Source organism: Amphibalanus amphitrite, unplaced genomic scaffold (genome assembly GCF_019059575.1).
Source record: "Amphibalanus amphitrite isolate SeventyFive unplaced genomic scaffold, NRLGWU_Aamphi_draft 000244F_arrow, whole genome shotgun sequence".
NCBI lineage: Eukaryota > Metazoa > Arthropoda > Thecostraca > Balanomorpha > Balanidae > Amphibalanus > Amphibalanus amphitrite.
The window spans coordinates 185,130-209,158 of NW_024881739.1; the positions used below are offsets into that span (position 1 = coordinate 185,130).

Genomic DNA, 24,029 nt, shown 5'->3' on the forward strand with positions numbered 1-24,029 from the left:
GAAATGTGCATCGAGGTGCCGATAGGTGATCCTTGCCCCTTGATAACTGCCTTCAAGCTGATCCCCATCCAACCCTAGCCCCAACAAAGCGCACAATATCTTTGTGCTGTTGTGTTTATTCACCCATGGCAGTAGCAAAAGTGGATCAATCGAGCGTATTCCGGGACCGTACCCGCACAGCTCACTCGTCTAAACACGGAGTGGGACACCGGGGAAAAAGCGGATGAGACATGGCCCAGAAGAAACCAACCGTACCTTTGCAGTGATTTCAATCGTCCCACAATCATCCACCGAAATAATTCGTTAGAGAACAGACATAACATCACTTCTAATGGAGCCATGGTGGATTACATTCAGCACTGGTGTGCCTGTCACCGCCGTTCCGCCGCGCTAAGCCGGTTGTTTCACTATCGCGAACGGTATCACTTTGCCCAGCGGCGGTGCTGACCGCTCGCAGCAGACACGACCTACATCCACCATCAATCTTCGTGGCCGAGGCGTGTCACCGTGGTTATACCACTCGGCCGTACAGCCCGCTCAAGTGGGGTGTCGAATATCACGCACGCATTGGTCCGCGAATCACCGCTGCAGACAGTCCACGTACCCATCGACCCCGCACGACCAGCGTGACGGGTTAAATCCTGCAGGCCCGATGCCTACGGTCTCCTGGGAGCGGTAATGTCACTGGGGTCTGGTGTGGCGTGGCGCAGGTTCGTCGGCTGTAGCCGACGGGTGGGTGTTGTGCTCTACGAAAGCAGGTAGTACCTGAAAAAAGAACATTTGCTAGATAAGCTCTCAGATGTCGAGGCACTATTGACTATACGCATACACAACACACAGTACGCACGTCTGGGTAGGGTGAACAGAGGCCATGCTATTCATACTAAAAGTGTGTTCATTTATTTTATGTACGTACAATAAGAACGAAATCGAATTGATCTGTGCAATACTTCGTAAATTTTACGGTTTGGCAGAAAAAACAACTCGCACCATCCCCTCACTGTTATTAGACGTCACTAGACATAATATTGAATGCTAAGCAGCCATCCTAGAGCGTTCAGCGGAATCGTCAAAGTTAACATGTCTTTCTTATGTAAGAGATTCTCAGAGTCCGCAGTCCAGGCCGCATCGGTGATCGGCTTTCAACATAAATAATCCGTGAACTTCCCCCTCCCCCCCATCCCGGTGGGAGGCCCCCATCCCCCCCAATCACCGAGTGAACAAATCGCCCACAAATGCCGACACCACTTACGGCAGTTTAATGCGCATGAAGGTGAAACAGCAGGCGAAGCTGACGAGGATGCAGGAGAAGCCGACGCCGATCAGCATCATACGGTTACTGCGCGGCGTGGCCGGGTTGTGGGTGCGGTCCAGCAGGATGAAGCCGAGGCCGCCCATGGTGAACAGGAACGACGACGCCAGGCCTTCCATGATGTACTGGCCATTAACTCTGTAGGGCAGGAATGCCACCTGCCAGGCACACATCTCGTTAGGCCAAGACACCTTTGCGAATGTCATTTGAAAGGCTATGGCAAATAAATATTCAGCATCAACACTGAACACAGAATGTTACATCATGAAGCCCTAAATTCCTGATTGTGAATGAGTGGAGAGTTAATCCAACTCCCAAGCCAGTCTTACCAGAATGGCACTTGGAATGAATGGGCTGACGTCTAGTCTGACCAAGGAGTACCCACCTATAAATTCATAAATTGTCAAAAGATCAAGAGGTTCTTTCCATAGATTTTCATAAAAAAATAACATAAATGTCACAGTATCTTCATTTCAGATCAAATAAAAAAACTCACAGGTTTTGAATGTCCTCGCTCGTCTGTAGTAGATCCGATGCTGGGGGGCTCGTTGATAACATCATAAATGATGCCTGTGGAACAGAACAAGCAGAGAAGCTGTTATGTTTTATTCCCTTCCTCAACTCAGTTTTCCTTCAGATGAGACCATGCAAGAACAAAACACAAACAAGTGCATGCTACTCATAAGATGTTCCATAAATTTCTTAGTAAAATCAAAATTGTAATAATTACTTGGCAGTTGGCATGCTTACACTTTTAAAACAATATTTTCAAGAAAATTGGGAAGTAGGAGAAATGATTACTGTAATATTAATGAACTACTTCTTTTGCTATTGTATTTAAAAAATTGATGCCAAATGAAGTGGAAAACAGCCTGACTTCAGAAGCTCTATCATGACATTGTCTATGGCCTTGACATTGTCCTACTGTTTTGTTTACGTTGACTCATTGATTTCCTGTCATCCACTCAATTCAGGATCAGGAGCCTCCTTTGATGCATTCCTTCCTAACTGGGTAGCTGAAGAAATTAATATTAAATACACAAGGCTGGAAACTTACCTCCTGTTACCATAAAATAAGAAACGAGGATGAATGCAAACATTTGCATTGCTGTAGGCTGTTTGAACCATGATGGCTTCTTCAGCTTAAGGTTGGGGATTTCTAGAAGCTTGAAAGGTAATGACACAATTGACTCCATGACTTAATAATATGAGATTTTCTGCAGTAGTTAACAACCCTAACTAGACCCAAATAATCACATACACAGGAAACCACTTGATACTGAAACCTGACCCAACCGGCGCCGGCTCACTGTTGACGTGTTGCGTCGCAAAGGAAACAGCTGCGTAATTAACGCTTCTGAAAACAAGAAGTACACAGTTAGCAAATTATATATGGGTTGTACATGTGAATTATATGACATTGTTATTTGTTATCTGACATCATCTTGCTTTTTTACTTTATTAATGCTAGAAAAATGTATTTATAAAAAGTTTTGTTGTCTCAAATTCATGAAAAACCTACCCAGATCCCTTGCGCTCTGCGGCAAAGGGGCTAGCCAATTGTCTTGTTGCCGCCTGTGCCATCGCCCATCACCATCACGACCAGTGGCGGATCCAAGAGGAAGGGGGGGGGGGGCACACGGACGGGTCATGTGACCCCTTGATTTTCATCAGCACTGTGAGGTCCCAAAAAGCCCCTCTACGTGCATTTTCGGAAATGGCAGTATACGAGATTCGTGCAGAAGGCGTATGCTCGTATATACTTATATAGGCCCTATAGTTCAGAAGCCATGTAGAACCGTTTTTCACATTCATTACTCGAGGATAAACTGCGCCGAAGGAATATTGCTAACATGTCTGTGAGTATCTGAATCGAACATATTCTTATTAGAAATGCTTCTTTTTTCATACAGCAACAAAAATGTTTTTGCCATTACAGACCCATTGGATCCATAGTTGCCCGTGTTACCCCAAACTCAATGTCAGAAGTTCAGCACGATTTTTCTCTGTGGACAATTTGATGCAGACAAAGCAAATCCGCGGTAAATGAACACCGGTGGCATATGAGTGTACCACAAGTGATTGCGAGTTTTTAACTCTATAGTGCTGCACACAAAAGCTTGCACAATATATTATGGATGTTTTCAATGAAATGAGTGTTTTAAAGAAATCAAATAAAAGATTAGGTATAGTCACTGAACACAAATTCACCAGACTTCAATGGTGGTGTGTAGTGGGAAAGGCAATTCTGGTCCTAATTTTTCTCGCTCGTAGCGCTATTGGTTTGGTCTGCAGAAGGGGTGCCCGTCTTACCTACCCTGACCGTCTTTCCCCACTTCCCCTCCTATGTATGTAGAGTGCGGGGCGGTACATATGTGATTCCATTACAACGGGCAGCGCGTCAGCTGCGTGGACGAGGCGAGCATCCTGGGCGAAAGATACCAACTTCTTTTACCTCCACAGACCACAAGGAGCACTGTAACCAGTCAGGGATGAGAGTATGGGTCCGTAACTGACGCAGGGAGAACAGCGGCTGAACGCCTCCTGACCGTGACCGACGGTACATCTGTGTGTGGGTTTGTGCATCCGTGTGGGGAATATTTGTCAGAATTGTAATGTGTGCATTATTGGTTAAGCTTATGGCTATGACCTCAAAATAAAGTAGAAGTATTTCGTGCTGTATCTTACAGCCACAAGACGACCAAGGTCAGCGTCAGGTCAGGTCACCTATCCAATGGTCGTCATATTCACCGTGTTAGTTTATTGCACGATTTTTCTTAAATATTAAAAATTGACGAGGCTCCTCGAAAAAAGGAAAAATATGAACATTGCTGACATGACCGCTGATGTAAAACGTTTCTACTGGATTTCATAGAAGTTTAAAAATGCAAGTCCGAGGTAGGCATTTCCGGTAGTATTTTTTTCTGGCACCATTCGATACTTCTTTATCATGGTTAATTGCTCTAACTTAGATGAATTCGGCCATCGGCAACACTTACCTAAAAACCAACCAGGCAAAAGTATTTAAATAAAAATTTGTTAGATTTACCAGTTAAGAGTACCTATATTGGGTTATGCGCATTGCTCGGGGAGGAAAGACGACTCGCAGGCGGTGTTTCGGTCTACCACAGATCGGAGATGCCAGCTATCGCCAGCAATCCTGGACTTACCGACATGATAACAAACAAGGAGAGACTTACTGCATTTGTATTCGTCCGCCATCACTCCATTCAGCATCGCTTTTCACGAGGCACACTGCTCAGTGCTCATCTGATCTCTCCACAACGTGATACGTGAGTGCACTGTGCACTGTGAAACCCCTTGACCCCTAGGTAGGTATACTCGTATGCCAGAGACGTCCGTCTCAAACTCGGAAAGAAAGCTCATTTCGTGAACCCGCCGGTAGATGGAGCTACTAGAATGCGCCTGAAAGCACGCTGCGCCGCATAGCTCGACTTATCTGAACTTGACGCATAACAGTTTACAAACGATGGCTCAATAGGTGAGCATCGTTACGGTGCTAACGCTAAGGAATCTCGGTATCAGCGCTTGCTGGCTCGCCTGTTAGTGACGTGACCAATGACCATTGATGCGATAATACTGGATTGGTGCCTTACCAGTTTTTGGCGACATTTAGCTCAGGCCTGCCATCTAGCTTACGATAATTATCTCGCGAGATGGCAGGCCTGATCCCAATGTCGCGGATCCGTTTTAACCTTCGCCGGACCTATCAAATTTTTCTACATACGCGCCGGCCGAGGGGGAGGGGTACGACCCCCCTCTCCATTTCTTCGCTTATGGAGCTAGAGCGTCGCGGAAAAAAAACGAGCATGGGCGCCGCTACGAGACGCAGCGACTGGTACCCAATTTAAAGGTTTCAGGTCAACCGGTGACCTCTGAGGTTAGGTCTAGTTGCCCAAGGCACGGGATCGGTTTTGATAAATACAAAACACGGTCACAGCGCCGCGATTTTGGCACCATCGTGTTTGTCTCGCTCAGGCGCGTCGAATAGTATATTTGTTTATGCGGAGGAGGTCATATCGCATATCATTCGATTCGGCAGGTCCTCCCGAGTCCATTGGTGATTTTCCCTATTCGCTAGCTTAATTTGCTCGGGAGTTATTGACGAAACACTATTATGATCCTAGTGATCCACTATTATGATACGTGGCGAGGTCACGTGACCGATCTGACCTCATGTGACCCTTAGGAAGAATCCGAGATGCACAAGTTATGAGACCTCTGGAGGATACTACGTCCTGTAAGTTTCAGCTCCCTGTGACAGTTCCTTTGGCACTGAGGGCGTGGCGAAGTTGCGACATCTTAGGACCGTGCAGAGGTTCATTTATGGCGTCATAGGTCAGTGACCTGACCTTATTTGAAAATGCGGCTTGTGTCGCAAGATCCGGCTTGAATTAAAGCTCAGGTATGCCAAATTTCAGCTCTCTTTCCCCGGCTGTTCAGAGCTATCACGAAAAAACGATGGGGGCGGCACCCTCCCCCCCCCCCCCGGCCGGCGAGGGTTAATTTCCAAGAGACACCAATCCAGTCTTAGCTTATGCATGACGTGACCAACGATTTAATTTCATGGCTAATTACTTCTATAATCCGTATTGCCATTTGTTTTGCACATTTGTTTTAGGATCTCCAAGAAGCCAATTTTACTCCCGTTTATTCACGATAGTGGTCTGATCAGCGACCAGCGTCATGAGTTCAAGATAATTAACCACTGGCAGCTTCAACGATGTGGGAGCATCTTCAGATCTTTTGGTAGACGAACGTGATGCCCTGTTTGACGGTCTCGAAGTACCTGTCGACAATGATGTGGGACACGCGCCGCCACAGTCCCCGTTCCTCCAGAGCCTTCTGGTAGTCCAACAGCCCCGTGTAGTCCTTCGAGATGAACAGAAACTCCAGCCGCATCGAATTGATGATGTATCCACCTGAACGGCAAAATTGGTGTCATGCGCTATAGATCTTACTTCATAACTCAATTAATTACAGGAGGAACCGTGATATTAACCCGCGCGGGGCAAAAAGTACAAAATCTCACTTATATTCCTAGCATAACCTATAGAGTATGAGCTATAGGAAATGTTGCTAGGATCTAAAAGCTGTCACAATCAACAATCTGTCACCAAACTATCAAAGCACACCTGCTGCTCTGCTGTGACTACCCGGGCACACCTATCGATTCCGAGCCGCACCTGGTTTGCAGACCCGAATCATTTCATCCAGAGCGGTCAGGGGGCAGTGGCCGGGAACGAACGCTCCTGCCACCACCACCAAATCGTAGGTGTTGTCCTCCACGTCAATGCGGTGGTGGCCGATCACATCCTGTCAGCATCGGAGATGGTTAACCCGCGCATCGACGGGGGGGGGGGGCGGTTACCCGCCCGCCCTGAGATTTTCGAAACTTCGCATGACTTTTCCCTCATCAATTTTACACATGGTGTGCATGTTTGAACTTCCTACCTCCCAAGGTCAGGTTACCAGGTCACTTCGAATGACCCAGCCTCAAATCACCTTTTTGCAACTTTGACACCGTGTCAGACCTACTGTAGATGACGGAGGGCCTTGAAAGTCGCAGGAAGTAATGAGGTTATTGATGGCTACAATTTTTTTATCTCGGAATTTTGATATCGATGACCTAAAGCCAGTTCTTCACCTCCACATTACAAGTCAATGGGGGAAAAATCACCCCCCCCCCTTTTTCAATTAAAACGCGTCGGAATGGCCCAACATACCATGAATGACTTCATATACCTACTATCAACCTTGACTACCTTGAGGCCTTTTTGCCCTTGGGCAGCTGTAAGGTCATGTGACGTCATCAAGGGTCACCAAAGGTTTTTTTGCTAAAATCTCCTTACAGGATTAACCCGCGACCTGGTGGGGGGGGCTATTTTTTGCCCCCCCCCCCTCCAGACTTTTCGATATATCTCCAGAACCGCTGCGCCGATCGTCATCAAACTTTCAGTACCCTCCCGGACATTAATTTTACACATTGTGACCAAAAATTTTTCCAAAGGCTATGATAGGTTGGCCGGAAATGACGTCAGAGTGACGTCATGTTCTGCCGTTTTCGACCCAAAAAAGGGTTTCGCGGGAAGAGCTGTCAGGCCTATAGCTTTGCAAATACAGAAATATGATAAGGACATAGAAGCTGTAGAATTGACAGGGCTACAAAACTGCTATCTCGGATTTTTGAAATTTTTGGATTTTGACCCCCAAAAATCAAAAAATATTTTTTTTTTGGATATTATAATCGAAAAATCCAATTTTTTTTTTGGAATTTCGCAAAAACCGGAATATATGTGATAGTCCTTACCGCCTCCCATCCACATACCAAATTTGAGATTGATTCCTCTTTTTTTGCGAAGTTATAGCGAAAAAAAAAACTGTTCAAAATTGATGACGTCAAATTTTCAAACTCAATTTTTAGCAATTCTAGACCCCGTAGCGCAAAACAAAGACCACTATTAGACTCCCCGTGACGAGCTGCATCGAATCATAACCCATTTTATGCAAAACTATCATTTTTAAAATTTGACCTTTTTTGGCCTGACCTTGACCTGACCTTGGCCTGCACTTCACCAGAAAGTGACCTAAGCCGTACCTGATAGTCTTATAACCAACACCATTGAGTTGGAAATGAAAAATTGGCCATAAAACATGCATCACACAACCTAGTAAAGTTGGGCTCATGTGACCTGACCTGTGACCCTTGGTGACCTGACCTGTTACCTGACCTGGTATTGTCAGTGACCTCTAATAGCAACATATCTACTAGGCAACTGACGCCCTATCGCTGATTCTCGACAAAATGCGTTTTCCTCGGTGTTATAGCGCATTCCCTAGAAGACCCATAGGCGCGGGAGCCGGGGGGGCAGTGGGGGCAGCTTGCCCCCCCCCCCAACTCTGGGGCCGTGGGGGCAGTGCCCCCACAGCTTTGAGACGGAATGCCACACTTTTTTTGCAAATGTTTTCTTTTTTTGTTGAAAAAGCCGAGGGGTGAAAAATAAGTGGCCTAAAACCGGTGAGAAAACTAGATTTGGGGGTACCCTAGGTTAATCTCTATTATGGTGTGCCCCCCCAGTCGGAAAGTAGTTCCCGCGCCCCTGAGAAGACCCGTGAACGGTGAAACATTTTATCTTTGACGTGACCTGTGACGTCATCGGTGACCCCGAGGTCAATGAAATTTGGTTTCCTTCGACAAATTTGACAGGCCTTTCGAACGCCGTTTGAATTTTGCGGATCCGTCCAGTAGTTTCGGAGATACGAGGGGGGGGGCAAAAAATAGCCCCCCCCCCACCAGGTCGCGTTATAAACAGACCCCACCAGGGCGCGGGTTAAGATACAGCCGCGCAGATGGTCTCATTGTGTTCAGCTCGTCAAGGTGCATCGAATGATATACAATTAGGTATACACGAAGACCTTGAGCTCACGTGACCTGAGGTCAACCTTTGACCTTGACCTTTCTAGGTCAACTTGTATACGATTCGATGCGGATTGACCAGAGGATCACGATGGTGCCATTACATAGTTAGTTCCTAGTTTAGCTACTTCGAAAGTTATTCGAGAAAAACTCTTCATTTCTAGCGCCGCCATTTTGACTTTTTACCCCTGTGACGTTATCTTTGACCTGACCTGAAAATAACCTGCGTATAAATTGATTATAAATTGTGGACTTTTCCATGCGTATCCCATGCCGTTTACCGCTTGTCGCTATCTTGCTTCGTTCTCGAGATCTCAGGGGGGGGGGGCGGTCAACCGCCCCCCCCCGTCGGTCCTAAGTTGGCGCGGACCCCCGTGTCGGTGCGCGGGTTAACGGACTTATACTGTTTTTTTATCCCGGTAAAAAGTGCATGCTATTTAACCCTCGCGGGGCTGGGGTCTCCAGCCGAACGCGCGGGGCTGGGGGGGGGTAAATTTTACCCCCCCCCCCCCTGTTATCTCCCGAACTAATGGCCCGATTTAGAAAATTCAAACGCCAATCGAAAGATCTCATCAAGAACTACTATAAACATGTACTTAAAGGAAGGGTGCCACCTTTTGGACACAACGCAGTTTTTACAAGATTAGCCTCACATGAACCTAAAAACCGGCTTCACTTACCTATGCTCGAGACGGTCAGCATTGAATCCGCACGTGAAGTTATCATTTGCGAGTTTTGCTGCCAGCATTCGGGCAGGCAAAAATCTTCTGCACTATTTCCTCGTCGTGTTAAGGGTATTTTATAAAACATGAAATCAGCAAAGGTATGTATAAAAGTTATACTTTTGAAGCATGTTTTATCATTTTGAAAGGGTATATTTTTTCTTTATGGTATACACTTAAGTTTTAAAATTTTAATTGGGAAGTTTTTCTAGTAAGTTGCATGAAGGGTGAAGGGTTCCATAGATCTCTTAAACATTGTAAAGGAAAAACCTTTACTCGACTTATTTGATGTATTTATTTGATGTATTTATTTATTATTATTATTATTATTATTTGATGTATTTATTTGATGTATTTTATTCATGTATTTATTTGATTTGATTTTTGTCTCAGTTGCGCCATCAATGCAAATGGCAGAATGATATGTTGCCATGACAACAGGATATGCCAGCCGTCCTAGCTGCCACATCAAACGACCTTGAGTTGTAGTGGTGATATAAACAACGATCTTTTTTTTGGCCAATGTATTAAATGCAATGTTTCGGTTTTTTGTATATTGTGGACGCGCTAACCACGTCTAAAAATTCAAATAAGTAAAATAGATTCATAGAACAAAAATTTCGGAAGGTGGCACCCTTCCTTTAATTTAAAGTTTGAGGTCAAGGTCAGGTCAAGGGTACAAATTGCAAGTTTCTACAGTATCGGCCTTGCACCGTAGTGCCGAAGAATGGAGTCATGGACTGAGACTGATTGCCCAAACGTGTTCTTAGGCTACCAAGACAATATTCGTTGCATACAATATCATTCAGAGGTCAAGGTCAAGGTCAGGTCAGGTCAGGTCAGGTCACCAAAAACAAAATATAGAAAAGTGCATGTGCGACACATGTTTTATGGGTCATTTTACTCATAGAATTCAATAGGCACACTCAATAAGTGATATGGATCACCTCTGGATGAATTTCTGGTCGAGGTCAGGTCAAGGTCAGGTCAAGTGAGGTCAAATTTTGAAGTTGGTTGTTAAGGCCTAAAAAGGTGTCTATCTGATGCAGTTTTTCACGGCGAATCGAATTGTGCTATTTTTGTTTCCGTATGAGGTCTAGAACTTCCAAAAAAATCATTTTTCAAATTTTTTGTGTGTCGTGACGTCATAAAATGTTTAATAACTCCCACATTTTTGAACCGATTCTTCTAAAAATTGGTATGTATGTGCACATAGACCACTTCTCTGACATATATTCCGGTTTTTTCGATACACTCAAAATTTCGGACTTTATAGTTATTTTCCCAAAAAAAAAAACAGTTTTTTGGATAAAATTGGGCCAAAATCCAAAATTTTCAAAAACCGAGATAGCCATTTTATAGACAAAGTAGAATTACGTATAACCTTTTTGTTACGTCTTGATTTCTTTAAAAATGAAGATGTTAGCGGCGTTTGAAGTTTTGCCGTTTTTGAGGCGAAATCAGTGGCGGATCCTGGGGGGGTCCACGGGGTCATGACCCCCCCCCCAAAAGGTCTGAGTGGGTCATTTGACCCCCCCCCCCAAAAGCCGAAGACCTAAATGCGTTATAGAAGCCGTTTTGTATGCTCAAAATCACCTGTCAAACACTTCTGAGCTAATACTTTTGTTTTTCTGGATCGTGTTGCGTGAAAAGGCGTATTGAAAGCCAAAATCTTACTCGTTTTTGTCTCAACCGTGCGAGCACCAGGGGATGATCCAGGAAAACTCCAAGGGGATGCAGTCATGAATTTAATTCGTGGTGCCCCTACCTATACCCAAAATTAAAAACTCAACGGAATCGGCCATTTAACCCTAGAACGCCTAGGGGGGATTGTATCACCCCCCCCCCCTGAGGTTTTTTCGAAGTGCACGCTAAACGGCTTGTTGTAGCGGGCTGAAATTTTCAATACCCTCTGGGGCAACCTTTGCGCATCTTTTGCCGAAAAAAATTGATCGGGTCATGTCAGGTCACGGAGTTATGACGTCATAAGAGGTACAGCCTCCGGCCGGATTTTCACAAACTGAGTGCCAACGCCCGAGGTTTCCTGCCGGTGGTACGGAGATCGGTTGATGGATCGTGATGAAACTTCCCATGCATGTTGAGGCAAGTATTGGCTATCATATGGTATAAGAAATTTGACCGGGTCAGGTCAGGTCACGGAGCTATGACGTCACAAGAGGAACAGCGTCCGGTACTATTTTTGAAAAGCGCCCGAACCACTATTTTGCTAATTCTTGTCACCTCAATGGGAATATGCAGCAATATTAGCTTCTATAGGGAGCAAATGGACCTCCCAAATCCAAAAATACAATCAGATTTCAAAAATTTAAATTTTGATTTTTCGAATTTCTGCCGCCGACTGTGACCTTGCCGACTTCCGGCGCTCCCAACGCGCCATTTTTAGAGCTAGGGAAACGAAATACATACCAAACGATAGAGAATTGATCAAGGAACACGATAGTGAAGGTTTCAAGTCGATATCTCCCACCGTTTTGCCGCAATCGCCGCCGAAAGTTGAAAAAAGTCTATTTTTCCGAAAATTTGACCTTTGACCGGTCAAAAGTAGGTCAAATGCTGGCCTAGGACCAAAAAATATACCACCAATCGCGAGATCTCGTTGAGAGCAATCCGTTGGTTTTTTCCGCTTAGCTCTACGACCTTTCGTTTCGAAACGCCAGGGGGGGGTCGTAACAACCCCCCCTGGTCGTTCGTGTTATGAGAAATGGCCTGGTCGTGCGAGGGTTAATTTTGGTGATGTCCCATTTCCATTTTTTTATTGTTTATTTTATTTTTAGTGCCCCTGGGCCCTGGCAGGCCTGTGGTGCCCCTGGCGGGCCTGTGGTGCCCCTGCTAGGCCGCTGGGGCCCCTGGGCCATGACAGGACTGTGGTGCCCCTGACAAGCCTGAAGTGCCTCCGCTCCGACAGGCCCGTGCCCTGTGGTGCCCCTGACAGGCCCATGGTGCCCCTGCGAGGCCGGTGGTGCCCCTGGCAGGCCTCTGGTGACCCCTGAGGTGCCTTCAAAAGAGGACGTGTGGCCATCAGAAGCGGCTATATGACCGTCGGCATTGGGCCTTAAGGGAACTGCATGGGCCTCTGCTGTGACCCAAAATAAGGATCTCGAATGTCGAAATGGGATCTTCAAAGACAGGTAGGGACCCTCACCTTACCGGCCTGAGGCAGTAGGCACCCAAAAAGCAGTCGGAGTCCCTCAGATGCCGAAATAGGCCCATTTTGCGCCCTCGGAGGCCAGCGCGGGCCCTCATAGGTCGATGTGAGCCCTCTGAAGCCGGTGAGAAACCTCAAAGGCCATCATAAGACTATCGGCCCACTGGCCAGTATGAGACTCAAGGGGCAATTTGGACCTTTGGAGACCGGTGTGGGCCCCAGGGACGTACCCAGGGGGGCGGACGGGGCGCCCCCCCCCCCCATTGGCGTTTCAGGAGGCCCCATTGGCGTTTCATCACGTCAGAGGCGAAAGATATTCACGGGAATAAAAAAAAAAACACGTCAGGACATTCAGGCCCTCTGACCAGCCTGACAGCTAGGGTCCTTCTTACTTCCTTGGGCCTCCTGTGAATAACCGCTATAGTGTCTGTGTCTGACCGCTAGGGCCCCTCTGACTCCTCAGTAGAGAGGAGGCCCTCTATAGGTAGGAGGCCCTCTGTAGAGGAAGCCCTCTGTAGAAAGGAGGCCCTCTGTAGAGAGGAGGCCCCCTGTAGAGAGGAGGCCCATTTAGAGAGGAGGCCCTCTGTAGAGAGGAGACCATCTGTAGAGAGAAGGTTCTATGTAGAGAGGAGGCCCTGTGTAGAGAGAAGGCCCTCTGTGGAAAGCCAAAGGAGACCGCCTGTAAGAAGGCCCTCTGAAGAGAGGAGACCCGCTGTAGAGAGGAGGCCCTCTGAAGAGAGGAGGCCCTCTGTAGAGAGGAGGACTCCCTCAGTAGGGAGGAGGCCCTCTGAAGAAAGGAAACCCTTTGCAGAGATGAGGTCCTCTGTAGAGAGGAGGCTCTTTGAAGAGAGGAGGCCCTCTGAAAGGGAGAGACCCTCAGTAGAGAGGAAGCCCTCTGTAGAGAGGACGCCTTCTGTAGTTGAAAGGCCCTGTGAAAAGAGGAGGCCCGCAGTAGAGAGGTGGTCCTCTGTAGAGAGGAGGCCCCCTCTGTGTTTTGACAAATGTTTTTGCAAATTTTCGCGGCGCTTAGCGCCGCCGATTTATGTACGTACAGGTCAATACGAAATCGTGACTGTCATTACACCAACCAACCGTATCAAATTGAATCAGAACTCATGTGTACTGTGAAGGAACTCCGGCTTGTACTGCCATGCTAAAAGGGTGGTAAATTTGTGTTTTGGAGCTGCATTTTGACAAAAGCATTTGCAAATTTTCTCGGCGCTTCGCGCCGCCGATTCATACACCAATCAATAAGAGAGATCGACTGTAATATCACCAACCGTGTCAAATTGAATCGGAATGCATATGTGTACTGTGAAGGAACTCCGGCTTGTACTAGCATGCTAAAAGGGTTGTAGGTAATATTTGTGTTTTGACAAATGTTTTTTTTTTGCAAATTTTCGCGGCGCTTCGCGCCGCCGGTTCTTACACAGGTCAATAAGAGAGATCGTGACTGTATGCTACCAATGCATTAGGCTAAAAGTGAGGTAACTATATCTACTTCTGGGTTTTTAAGTCGGTCGATCCGCCTCCCCCCCAGTAAAAAATCCGTGGCGACTCCCCTGTATAGGTGGGTTTCACTAACTAAAACTACTTAGCCGAGTGACTTACAACGATAAAACTTCATCTTAGAAACGACGAAGATCAAATGTCATTTGATCTCGACATACTCGCTCCCTACCCCCCCCCCCCCCCGGTCGTCAGAATTCATCCATCACACCCGGCATGTCGGCCGACTTGTGACCCCCCCCCCCAAAACGTTACCCTAGATCCGCCCTTGGGCGAAATTGGGGAACATGACGTCACTAAAACGTCAATTTCTCAAAAATTTTCCGACGGATTTCGCTCACATTTGTAGGGAACGTGTCAAATTGATGTAAGAAAAGGTACTGAATGTTTGGCGGCGCTGCGCGCCGCCGTTTTTGAGATATTGCAAAAATTCGCGAGGGGGGTAAAATTTACCCCCCAGCCCCGCGCGGGTTAACATACAATATAAATAACCTATGTCCTTACTTCGATGATGCGCTGATAGATGCCACGACTCTGAGCGATCTTGATCATTTCGGATGATGGCTCAAGGGCGTCCAGGTTTCTTATGCCGGCGTCGTAGAGCTGCCAGAAGTCTGCAATTGTAATACCACGCCATGCATTTTTGATGTTTACACATCACTTCATAGTGCACACGATCTTATGGCTTTTCGTATCCGGGACATTATGATGCAACATTTTAAGCTCTATCTTACAAAAGAACGTAAAAGTCACGCGTAAAAGGGCAATGCACAAATTAGAAAAACGGGATAAACAATTAATCGCATTTACGATCATTCAATCTTCTATCAACGCAGTGGCAATCAAGTAAAATTACGTCAGGCTTCTATCTTCGCTTCCCAAAAATGAGCTTAAAAAATTATATCACACCTTATGACATTGTAGGCAAATGAGCAAGGACGGTTGCATTAAAAACTGATTTTGTTTTCAGCATTAGATGCGAATCTAATTGCACGCGCATTTACTTTGTTTACGTATCTATCGCGTAGTAACTTTAACCACACTTCTTAAGATCACCTGCGGTCGACCGTGACACTGAGCACTCCTGCCGGCAGTGTCACTCATCCTGACAGAGACACTCGACACTCGGCACTCACCCTCTGTCCGACCAGACCAGTACCCGCGGCGACATCCAGCACCTTCAGCTGACCCCGGGGTACGGCGCCGTCCTCGGGGAACAGATCCAGCACCGCCTCGGTGGCGAACCGGGGTCCCCCGAGCACCTCGACCGGAAACTCCTGCGGGACAGAGACGGCATTTGGTGGCATAACTCATAAATGTCCATGACGGGAGAGTGAACTGACGAATTTATCGTGAAGGCTGGTGGGGTTGGTGTATTACATGGCCGTAAAAATATAAAAATATATTGCAAAAAACACATGTATTGGTGTGGGATGTGCTGCCCAAGGTTGGCACAGCTTTATGCAGTAATAATTTGCATACAAGAGTCGTGCAAGTTCGGTATCGTCTAACGGTACTATGTAGGGACAAAAATAGGATTTAAAACGCCCAGCAAATCTAATGGCAATTTGTGCAATTCTAGTGCAAGAAAAATCAAAATGTTCTACCCAAACCTAAGGTGAGGGTCTAGTTAACCCGTGACCGCCTGGGGGGGTCGGATCCGACCCCCCCCCCTCCGTTTTTCTTGAATAACTCATGAACCACTTGCGCTATCAACTTGAAACTTGGCATACCTTCTCCCCCATCAATTTGACGTCTCCTGTGCAATTTTTAAGAAAAAAATTTCAAATTTTTTTTTTGAGATATATCGATTTTAGTGATGTAACTACATGGCGTTTTCAGTCAAAAAATGGTAAATGTTTAAAAAATCGCCAAAAATCGAGGTTTTAAGCAAATTGCAAATTAAGGACATGAAAAGACGCAGCTCAACGAGTTCTTTAAAATGGCTATCTCGGATTTTCCATAAAATGCGTTTTTTACCCCTAAAAATTCAAAAAACTATATTTTCTGGAAAACAGCTAATAAAATCCAAAATTTTGAGAATTTCCAAAAAACCGGAATATATGTTATAGAGCTCTATTGGAAAATTAGATGTCCAAAATTTCAACTTTCTATCTTGATTTTTGACCCCCAAATTGTAAAAAATAGCTCCAACATGCATAGGGCATGGTGACGTCATAAGCATTTTCGCGAATTAGAGGCACTTCTGAACATCGCATGTGAAAACAAATGGCACCACTAGATTCCTGGGACAAAGCTCGTCTAGAAAAGTGCATTTTTATGTCAAAAATAAAAAGTTGAAAAATTGACTTTTTTCTTAGCCCTCGTTTAGTTATGTATGGTATAAACGATTTTTATGCTTTCAATGCACACTTATCACCAGCACAGTGACTTGGGGTCACATATAACCATTACCATCGGATTTGGCGTGAAAAATAAGCCATAAAACATGTGTCGCACGCCCATGTAGCAGAAAGTGAAAACCGTGACCTTTCGTGACCTGACCTGACCTTGACCCGTACTTAGTATGACCCCTATACGCACATGGTACCTTCACTAGGTCTTTGAGGTCATTTGTGGTGAGTTTCGAGCAGCAGCTATCGATTCCGCTGTCCGTAAGCCTAATCATGCAAAACCCCTGAATTTGACCTTTGACCTGACCTTGACCCGAAAGTTGACCTCAATCTTAAAATCTTAAGAGTGCTTTGGGAAGGTCTCGTAGAGACCTTTCGAACGCCGCCTCGCGGGGCTCGATACGACCATTGGTTCTCGAGATAACAGGGGGGGGGGTCGGATCCGACCCCCCCCCCCCAGGCTGTCGTGGGTACGGAAATAGCCCAGGCGGTGCCGGGTTAAAGTGGTATTCGATTACTGAAGTCAAACAACAAAAGGACACTTTATCTTTCGGCTCGTTGGTGTATGCTCCTTCATAAAACATGACCCGATACATTTCTGTCATACAACATGATTCATTTAGCAATACGTGTTTCGCTGATGAGCTCATGACGAGTGCTACTGTGAAAAGCAAGTGAAAAGCAAGTAAAGAGTGAACTCCCAGCACTCATCACTAGCATGGAAAACTCACTTGCTTCTTTGGACAAATGGTTCTGCGCGAATGCTCTCAAGGTCAACGCGAACAAAACTCAACTCATTGCTTTCGGAAACCGCCAAAATTTGCGCAACCTTCCAAATTTCACAGTCACCTTCCGTGACACAACCCTCGTCCCTTGTAACGAGGTCAAAAATCTGGGTGTAACGTTTGACAAAAACCTGACATGGGACAGTCACGTGGGTGCCGTCACCCGCCGCTGCACTGGGACCCTGATCGGCCTGTCGCACGTGCGACATGTGGTGCCGCGAGGTGTCATCACCTCCCTTGTGACAGCCCTGGTTCTCTCGCAGGTCCGCTACTGCATATCAGTTTATGGTAACGGTACTAAAAAGAACATGGTCAGAGTACAGAAGATCCTAAATTTCGCTGCAAAGGTGATTTTCGGCCGAGGAAAATTTGATCACGTGGCGGACCTGCGGGAGAGGCTGGGCTGGCTCGAGGCCCAGCAGCTGGCCGATCACTCTACACTCTGCCTGGCGCACAGGGTGCTCCGCAGAGGAGAGCCCCACTCACTAGCAGCCGTCCTCCATCGTAATGAGGAGGTACGCCAGCGCGCCACCAGGCAGGACGGTCTGCTCAGTGTGCCGAGGTCGAGGACCGAGGCGGGTAAAAGACGATTCTGTGCTAGAGCGCCGGCGCTGCACAACCAGCTGCCATCCGAACTGGTTTCGCTCAGTGGACAGGGCTTCAAACGCGCTTTAAAACGACGAATGCTGTCTTCTATTACCTGATTTGACGCCGTGTATGAGAGTGTGGATGTGTGTGACTGGTGATATGCATGTTGGTGTGCCGTTGCACATGTAATTTGTATGTATGAGTGAATATTTTTATCCTTTCTACCATGCATGTGACATTGTGACGCGGAGCCAGAAAAGCCACTGCTGCTGTGGAGTGCTCTTTAAATACAAATACAAATACAAATACAAATACAAATACTGGCATCGTTTGTGTGTGTTATACACAGAACGTAAGCAAATGAGACGCTATTACGAGTGCAAGTGATATGAAGGTTGTGTTACCAGTAAATGTTGACCTGGATTTTATAAATACCTCGTCATAGTTGGTGGCGGTCCGGTTGTAGGCCGTGACTGTTTCCTGGACGTCCCTGTGCTGGATCAGCTGGTTGACGAGCCGCGGCTCCTCCTGTCCACCGGACGGCATGGCTGCACGCGCTGAGAGTCGGTCACAATCTGCTCTGAAACGGCCGAGTCACAGCCGCTGCTCGCTCTGAATTCAACCGAGTATCAGTCGCAGCCCGCTTAGATTTCGAGCTAGCTTCAGCGGTAATCGGTCTGGTTCTAACCGAATATAACCACTTTTCGCTTCTGTTTCAGCCCAGTCCAGCCACTGTTCGCTCAGATTTCGATTGAGCTTCAGCCACTACGCACTCTCAGTTACGCCTTTAGTTCTCGCCGTTGGTCAGTACCTCCACGGTCCGATGCAGACGACCGACTGGCGACTAGTGCCGGGTGTTTATAAAGGAGTGCGTGCTCCCCGAGCCAGGCCCCGCTGCCCGAGGTGGCCCGATGACCTCTGCGCTGCGGGCGGGCGTTTGTCCAAGGAGTGGACTTAGCAGCTGGTGTTTTTGATTGATGAATAAAGTAAGCTGTCGTTTATGGTACATAGCGAACTCCCTGACCCTGAAATGGGTCTGGCAAGTCGAAAAGGACTTATGCAGCGGAACAAACAAACAAACTCGTGGTTACGCCCCTGGATGACGAACATTGCACAGATGCATACCGCGGTCTATGACATGCCTTAACAACACTTTCGACCTAAGGTTGACATCAATCTATAGGGCCGATTAAGGTCTGTCTGATGACGATGAATTTGCGATGCGTCGATTGCAAGTACCACAATAGACCCGAGTCGTAATGCCCAGAGATAAGTACATATGCTGAATAAAGACTCATTTGAATTCCAGGTATCCAGCTTACCATGGTTAACTTTCTCTGAGTCGTGATACCCGCCTCTTGCCACTCCGGCTGTCCCTGCCCCTGTACATACATACTCTGCCCCTGTACTCTGGACCGAGACCGCTATATTGGGGAGGCGAGGGGCTGCTTGGCCGGGAAAACAGCTTTGTCAGGTGGATTTAAGCACATACATATGCGGCACTATGTGAACTACTAATATACAACGCCTTGGAAACTAGATGTGTCTCTGTGCCGTATCCATATTTATAAATATTTGACTTGGAACGTGTCGAGAAAGCTTCGCGAGCATTTGATTTGTTTGTAGTGTCATGATGTGATAGATTGTGTTAAACTTTTATAGGCCACTCCTCTACGTATTTACTAGCAAAATACCAGCATATGGTAGTGTCATGCCATACGATAGCAGGAATGTTTCCTCGTCACTGAATTCCTGCAAGTTTGATTTTAGGACTAAGCAGGATTAGGATTACCAGGATTTTTACGTTGTTCATATTTCGAACACACGATAATGTATTCACTCATATTGATTATTGCTGGCACCAATAACGCGGAGCCACACGGGTTTTTCACACCTTGTCCTAGAGCCATAGGAAGGACCACAAACAGTAACACTCTAAGGCACATGGCTTCCGCCAACGCTAAACATATCCCGACTCGCATTAGGGATGGTATGTGTGGCAATGGACGTCCATCATCTGTTTCCGTCAGTGTCAGCGTCTCCCTTATCCTCGCCCTCCTCCGGATCTGACTCTCCCTCCTCTCCCGTGCAGTAGTTGTTGAGCTTCAGATAATTGTTCTCCCGGCCATCGGGGGGCGGTAACGCTGAGGGATCGTTCGGCCCGGACCCCTGCCCTGGCAGCGTCTCGAGCGAGTCGGTCGGCAGGTCGGGCGCCTCTGCGACCTCGACCTCCTCGACAGAGTCGTTACGAACGTCCAGCCTCGCTCGGCCCGGCTCCGACCCGTCATTGTCGCCATCTCCCGGGGTACTCGACTGCAGGTCCTCCTCGTCAGCGTCAGCTGCCTCATCACTGTCACTCGCCCCATCGTCACCGTCACTGTCACCCGCGTCCTCCGCCCGCGGTTCAGACGGAGGAGCACTGTCCCCCTCCGGCTGGACCCCGGACTCGGCCACTGGGTCCTCGCGCTGGGTATCAAGGTCCGCGTCCGCCACATTGTCCCTGCGCTGTTCCTCAGAGTTCGACCCATCCTCATGCTGCCCCTCAGCGCCCGCCACGTCCCTCTGTTGTCCCTCGGAGCCTGCTGCGTCCCTCTGCTGTCCCTCAGCGCCCCCTTCAGCGTCCTTTGTCCGTTCCTCCGCATCAGCAGCCGGCGGCCGACCGTCGTCAACACTGCGTGACCTCGCGGTCTCTGGTCCGACGCTCGGTGGGGTGCCCGGCTTGAGTACCACCGGCTCGATGACCTCGTAGGTCCTCTGACGCACCAGGCGTTTGGGGATGGCCGGCAGCGGCTCGTACTTGGATGGCAGTTGGCCGGCGGGCGGGACCGGCGCGGCGACAGCCACCGGGTCGTCGTCACTGCGAGAACCTCCCGAGGAGGCGCGGGAGAGCGGCTGCAGCGAGGTGAAGCTCACCGGCCGGGAGAGGTGCGCCGGCGGCAGCCGCGGCCGGCCGCTGGTAGCGCGCACCGACGGCAGGTGCGCCATGGTTGGCCGCCGGCGCGTCACCGTCGCCGCCGGCGCAGCGGGCGCAGGCGCGGTCTGCAACACGCGGACGTGACAGAAATCACACACTGTTGTCGATATTGATCGGAGGCCCTGGCAACCAGTCGGACCCGGTGGCGGTGGTTTGTGGCGACCGCGATAGAAACAGGTCCTTTATTCACGGACTCAGGACTATGTACGTTTGCCGACAATTAATTTAGTTATTGGCAGACAGACACGAGACTATTTCTGCACAACACGACAATGGCAATGTCATTCTACGAAACTGTCAAAGGAGCTTTCGTGTCGTGTGTGGCTGAGACTGGCCTTGACATTGTATTTTAGTTTGAGTGGTAAACGGGTTTTCGAGCGTCTTAGACTGCAAAAACGTTCTAAATGTCTGAAATTCCTGTCACGTAGACACGAGGTCACTGCCAGTTACAACTAAGATCAATCAATCTGACAATCAAACAACTAATCGAACAATCGAACCAGCGGAGTCCTAAAAGCGACGTTCTAGTTTCTAATCTTGTTCGGACAGCTGAACCAGTTTGGCATTGTTAGCAGGTGCGCGCAGCCGATATGATACAAAATCATGATTTATGCATTAGTTCGTTGAGAAATGACAGAAGCCGGACACTTGATAGAATGTTTGCATCAGCTTTTTTTTTGTTATTTCATTTACTCCAGGCTCGGAACCAGATTCAGGTCCACTGTTTCATGAAGCAGCCTTTATTCATGACTAGACTGAGTAATAACATGTGTTGGTATTACGATTGCTCATTTCTGAGCGCAATTCGCTCAATGCATTTTTAGGCTTTAGAAAAAAAGCTAGCAGATGATAATGGCGCGAACACTTCAGTGACTTCCCAGCAGCGTAGCGGCTGTTGCTCGTAGATGTAAGAGGTGCTTATTAGATGCTTATTGTGCTTATTGTAGATGCTAAGAGGCTGAGAGAAATTGGCAAGTGCAGGGATTGAATTATGGAAATTGTAACTTGAAGATTGGGATAAGAAAGTGCTACACAGTATCACGCAAATGTGACGATATCACGACATAGTGGCCTGACGGCCAAACGCGCCAGCGGCGCAGATCTGTTCTCTAAACATTCGAGCATGCTGATACCTACCGCGCACCTCCCTTCTGCGACAAATGACGAATCTCTGCGCGATCTGGTTCATACCAGATATGTGTTGTGTTTCAGCTAACCACCATTGTGTGCCTCAGCTAAATAGGTATACAACCTGGTGCTTGATTATACTATAGCACTTGGTACAATCGGTGCACGAGAACTTTTGACGCGTGTTGTGAACTCTCTTCAGTGATATGCTGCAGATGGTGCCTAAGATGACGAATGTTCAGTTGTAACTGGTATAACTGGTATATTTCATGGCTCACTATGACTGGACTGGTAAGTCAGGGCAACGGTAGTTTGTTAATTTGACATACGAGTCTTGGTCACTCTCTAGCTCTTTGTATTTGTTCCTTTTACCATCTCCATATCTACATATCTCTTTCCCCGCTTGCGTCTCCCTTTCCCCTCCCTCTTCCCCCTCCCTCTTCCCCCTCTCTTCCCTCTCTCTCTCTCTCTCTTTCTCTTTCCCTTTCCCTCTCCCTCCCCCTCTCTCTTTCTCTCATTCTTTCCCTATACTTTCTCTCTCCTTTGCACTCTCCCTCTCCTTTTTAGCCGTCACCCTCTTCACTCCTCTCCATCGCTCTACTTTTCTTCTCCCCATCAGTCTATTCGCCACCCTCACCGTCTCCGTACCATTTGTCATCTCCATCATTAATGACGGGTATAACTCAAATCAAGTTGTCCCACAGCTTATGCCGTTACACTGATTGGCGTAGTTGATTACATGCATTCGCGTTATCTTTTCTGATGTTTGCAACGTAATGATGCTGTTGACGCCTAGGTATACGGGCAAAACGTGTCTCACTTCTGCAGTTCTGAGCATGTTAGGTCGCTGCAGTCAATCAGTACCTATATCCAATACTTGCCTACTGGTAATACCAATACTGAACACTGAAAAACATCCCATCTAACAGACATGCATGCATTACGTAATTCAATGTATGTACTGTCATAGCAATCCCCCGTCAACCACCAGCCCCACCGACCGGTCACCACGCGGAGCCGAGGACCTCCCTGCACTCCCACCCACCTCTCTCCCCCCCCTCTCTCTCTCTCTCTCTCTCTCTCTCTCTCTCTCTCTCTCTCTCTTTCCCCGCAGATTACGTACCGTGAGTGGGCGGTGGCCATGGTCGCTCAGGACGGGGAGGAGGCATGTGCCCTCGCCTCTGCGGTGCTCCAGCAGCTGCGTCGAGTCGCTCTCCACTTCTAGCGGGGTGCCGCCTCACCGGGGCCGGCTCTCGTGCGAGGATCGATCGTCGCTGCACCGGTCCGTCGAGCGTCGCCCCTCGACACAGACACACAGACACGACACCGGCGCTCGTAGCAACGGCCGACAACACAACGACGACGTCGACGCAGGGGTGGCCGACGAACCGGTGGTGGTCCCTCCCTCCCCGCCGCCGTAGGCTGCCCACCTGTCGTGCGCGGCGGGACGGTAGCGATGCCGGGCGGAGCTGGCCTTGACATTCGCGCAGTATGACGTCATTATTCCGTGACTGCCTTCTGTAGGTTCTTATTGTGGGCGCTTGTTAGGACTGGGAAGATCGGGTGGCCGATTCTTATGCAGATGCTTTGATTGCGTTCAGTGAAAATACGAATGAATATAAGACAGACAGACAGACAGACAGACAGACAGACAGACGTTTATTCGGAGTCTCCATACGAATTATGTCTCCATACGAATAAGAATTATGTCAGGAGTATAAAGATAATATCTCCAAATGAAAGAAGCAACGACACGTGTTGCTTTGTCTTTTATCATGAAATAATTGTTGAGGTGTTTCGATCTCGTGGATGGTCCCATGTTGGATGCAATACGCAGTGTCACGGACCAATTGTCCTCAAAGTCCCAGCAAAAGAGAGTGTATTTCGTCGTTGCTGAGCTCCTGCCCTATCAGATGGTCACATAATGACCTGCCGTCCCTTGGGCGGGCTAAAACCCACTACATGGATTAGCAAGTAATCCCTGCTAGAAAAGCAATGGCCCTGCACCAGTGAGCCTTATTTGGTCCGATTACAAGTGGCTACGAGTCGATGA

The 24,029-nt window shown here is 47.8% G+C and overlaps 3 protein-coding genes across 3 annotated transcripts; all 3 read right to left on the minus strand.

Moving 5' to 3' along the window:
• Positions 1-96: 96 nt before the first annotated feature.
• Positions 97-2,646, minus strand: LOC122386221 (oligosaccharyltransferase complex subunit ostc-A-like). Its single transcript, XM_043375214.1, has 4 exons — positions 2,370-2,646; positions 1,809-1,882; positions 1,253-1,470; positions 97-765 (listed from the first exon to the last, which is right to left on the minus strand). Exons 1-4 carry the CDS (start codon positions 2,506-2,508, stop codon positions 747-749), a joined length of 450 nt encoding a protein of 149 aa, XP_043231149.1. The 5' UTR covers positions 2,509-2,646; the 3' UTR covers positions 97-746.
• A 3,322-nt stretch (positions 2,647-5,968) lies between these two features.
• LOC122386222 (methyltransferase-like protein 27) lies at positions 5,969-18,743 on the minus strand. Its single transcript, XM_043375215.1, has 5 exons — positions 18,310-18,743; positions 15,284-15,424; positions 14,652-14,750; positions 6,520-6,649; positions 5,969-6,255 (listed from the first exon to the last, which is right to left on the minus strand). Exons 1-5 carry the CDS (start codon positions 18,418-18,420, stop codon positions 6,071-6,073), a joined length of 666 nt encoding a protein of 221 aa, XP_043231150.1. The 5' UTR covers positions 18,421-18,743; the 3' UTR covers positions 5,969-6,070.
• Positions 18,744-19,687: 944 nt separating this feature from the next.
• Positions 19,688-23,246, minus strand: LOC122386251 (otolith matrix protein OMM-64-like). Its single transcript, XM_043375284.1, has 2 exons — positions 23,100-23,246; positions 19,688-20,913 (listed from the first exon to the last, which is right to left on the minus strand). The coding sequence occupies exon 2, from the start codon at positions 20,857-20,859 to the stop codon at positions 19,888-19,890; it is 972 nt and encodes a 323-aa protein (XP_043231219.1). The 5' UTR covers positions 20,860-20,913; positions 23,100-23,246; the 3' UTR covers positions 19,688-19,887.
• Positions 23,247-24,029: the final 783 nt, after the last annotated feature.